Genomic DNA, 2,932 nt, shown 5'->3' on the forward strand with positions numbered 1-2,932 from the left:
TAATAAAGTTGGATCTATTAATTCTGTTCTGCAGAGTGAGTAAAAACTGTAATCGGCAATATTAAGTAGATTATTACACTGCAGGACATATCTCTCAACATGAGAAAGACACTACAGCATCTGAAGTTTCATCCTTCTACTCATCAAACATACAATGCTTAGGAAATAGTTCTAACATTAATGTGCGTATCAACCTAAGATTTAATATTAGTTAGAATGTAGTAGTCAAGTTTTTAAGGGAAGTTTTAAAACAGGGTGTCTTGATGATTAGGTCGTGGGATGCTGTGTGAGGAACGTAGTCAGAAGCAGATGTTTGGACACATTACAATTCTTTTCACACTACAAAAACCAAGTTTTGTGTGTTTCAGAGCAAAAGTTAACATCCTCATGTACCTGGCATTCGTTACGAGTATGGATTTTGGTGCACAGTACAATGTTTGCATGCAGAATGATTCTTTATTGTGTAAAATACCAGAAAAAGCAAGCCATGCAGCAAATCAGATACATGTAATTGTGTCGCGGATGGCAGAGACAGCTAAAGAGATACGAATAATCATACAGTCCTCTTCCTTTTCTCTTCTTTATTTGATCGGGGTAAACGTATTGACACCAACTCTGAGGGGATCAAACAAACAATATTTTGACATGTAAATGTAGTAAGGACCCTTTGTTGATATAATGTGTTATCACATTTTCCACATAAAATTCATAGACCAATCTGTAGATGAAGCTGAAACGCAATCTGCTTTTGGGTTATTACAGCAGGTTTCGGTATCTAAAATTCTTGTTTCTGCGTAACACAACAACTAGCATGACTTTCTCTTATAAAGCAATCCACCATATCTAATTTAGCTTTGGTAGCATGCCGTTATACATACCTTGTTGCCCCCCAGTTGTCTGCTTCTGTATTGGCAATTGACCTCAGTAGCCATGTTGTATGCAGGACTTTCTCTCCTGTTGAGGTCACAAAACACTGACCCGTAAAGACCGTTGTTGTATCTAAAGGGAGGAATTGGAAATTTATTTTAGTGCAACAGCATTGTAAGTAAATTGAGTCTTGTTTGAAAAATGAGAAACATCCTTTAGATTGCTTATTTGATCAGATATGAAATCAATAAAGAGATTTTCTTGCATAGAAATTCGCATTACTTGTAAATTTCCATTGCACAGTAAATCCAAATGTGGGATGCGTAGAGTATTGTTGCCAACCCACAAGAGGGGATTGTATGATGTTCTGAGATGCGTCTGACACGGCAGTCAGGTAAGTTCCGTTAAAGCTTCCGTCATTAGATACTTGAAATATGGTCATATTAGAGCCTAGTTCATTCTTCCAACGACCGTTTACAGAACACTGCAAAGCAGCAAGACACAGGTGACATGTTATTGTTTTTGTGTAGATACACTAAAGTTTTTATTTCATAATCCAATGTATTTTGTAATGTTGCAGTAATTTTAAGAGTCTCTTAAAAGTGGGACTGAGATTGGGAAACAAGAAAATTGCTCCATTGGAGCAAGAGGAAGTATTTTGCAAAAAAGTATTAAACAAATACATTGTTTACAGATTGTGTAAGCGCCACCAAATAAGCCTTGAGGAAGCCTGTCCTGTTGGCAGCTTGTAGAATCTTCTTGATGGCTTAGTTGCCCAGAGAGCCACAAGAGCCAGAACCTCTTGTTTAAAGACTCGGAGCTCTGTGCAGACAAATGTATAGCAAGTAAGCTTCAGGTGGCTCATATCAAAGTCATACCTTTAATATGCTCAGTGTAAAATACACAAGGGCAAAATATATACTTAAATAAAAAGCTAATTTCAAACAAGGCATACCCCTTGCAATAGAAATGTAACATCAGTTTAAAAAAAATGCTACCCTATTAATGTCTCATATATAATGTATAAGGAACTGTTTTGGCCCCAAGTGGTAATACTGTACTCAGGGGATGCAGCTAAATATACATTGGGTTTGCTGGAAGCCTTGGCACATACCCTGCTTTAGTTTTCAATTCAGATTTTTTTTTAATGATGTTTTTGTGTTATATTGTAAATTGGGTTTTAAACTGAAGCCCTACAGCCTTATAAGAAGAAAAAGCAAAAACTGCATCGGATCTCTTCCGAGACGTACACACTTTTATACATGATCTCAAATCGCTGTGGAAGATGGTTTTTGTGACCTATGTTATCTTCGCAGCATGCTCCGTTATGCGTAGTGACCCAGAAGAGTCGCATCACATTTGCTCTGGGGTATACTTGTACAGTTAGTAAGTGGTGGGGCGTAAAGGGGCTTGGAAAAAGAAAGACCAATTCTGCAAGGGGGCTGAGTGTCAATCACCCCTAAATATAGAAAATAGATAGGGATATGGTTACATGTCTTTTGACCAGCACAATTCAAAAGAACGTTCCACCTACAAAATTTACTGCAACATTAGAAACATCATTCATAATTATTTCATCACAAAGCACATACACATCACTACAAAAACTGAGCAAAAGTTTCTTAAAACTTTCTGTATATATATTTTTTAACCCCAGCGGAAGCTAAAAATCGGTTACATTATAACCCGAGTTTCATTCCCTTGTCTTACCCCAGTGCCCGTGGAGACACAGATGGAGAGGAGAACAAGTCCTAAGACCTGAATCATCTTCATTCTGGAGACTCGAGGAGCTGAGGGAAAACTGTGTCTTCAGCTTACTGAACTCTTAATATATGCTCTACCCTCCCTTTTTATAGCACCTGATGACTCGCTCAATGACTACATCACTAGTGGATCACTTTCTCTATTTCAAAACATTCAGATAACCCATTTTTTTTATCAATGCATTTACAGAAGCTAAGTGGCTCAAGTTTTTTGCTTAAAGAGAATCTGAGTCACAAATGTTTTTTAAATACAGATTTTTTACAGTGATCCATAATTACATGGAATTCATATTAATCATGCT

The 2,932-nt window shown here is 37.1% G+C and overlaps 1 protein-coding gene across 1 annotated transcript; it reads right to left on the minus strand.

The window, feature by feature from the left end:
• Positions 1 to 436: 436 nt before the first annotated feature.
• Positions 437 to 2,675, minus strand: LOC128505012 (avidin-like). Its single transcript, XM_053475296.1, has 4 exons — positions 2,578 to 2,675; positions 1,150 to 1,351; positions 879 to 999; positions 437 to 615 (listed from the first exon to the last, which is right to left on the minus strand). The coding sequence occupies exons 1-4, from the start codon at positions 2,638 to 2,640 to the stop codon at positions 582 to 584; spliced, it is 420 nt and encodes a 139-aa protein (XP_053331271.1). The 5' UTR covers positions 2,641 to 2,675; the 3' UTR covers positions 437 to 581.
• Between the last annotated feature and the right edge of the window lie 257 nt (positions 2,676 to 2,932).

The sequence above is a fragment of the Spea bombifrons genome, chromosome 1 (assembly GCF_027358695.1).
Source record: "Spea bombifrons isolate aSpeBom1 chromosome 1, aSpeBom1.2.pri, whole genome shotgun sequence".
NCBI lineage: Eukaryota > Metazoa > Chordata > Amphibia > Anura > Pelobatidae > Spea > Spea bombifrons.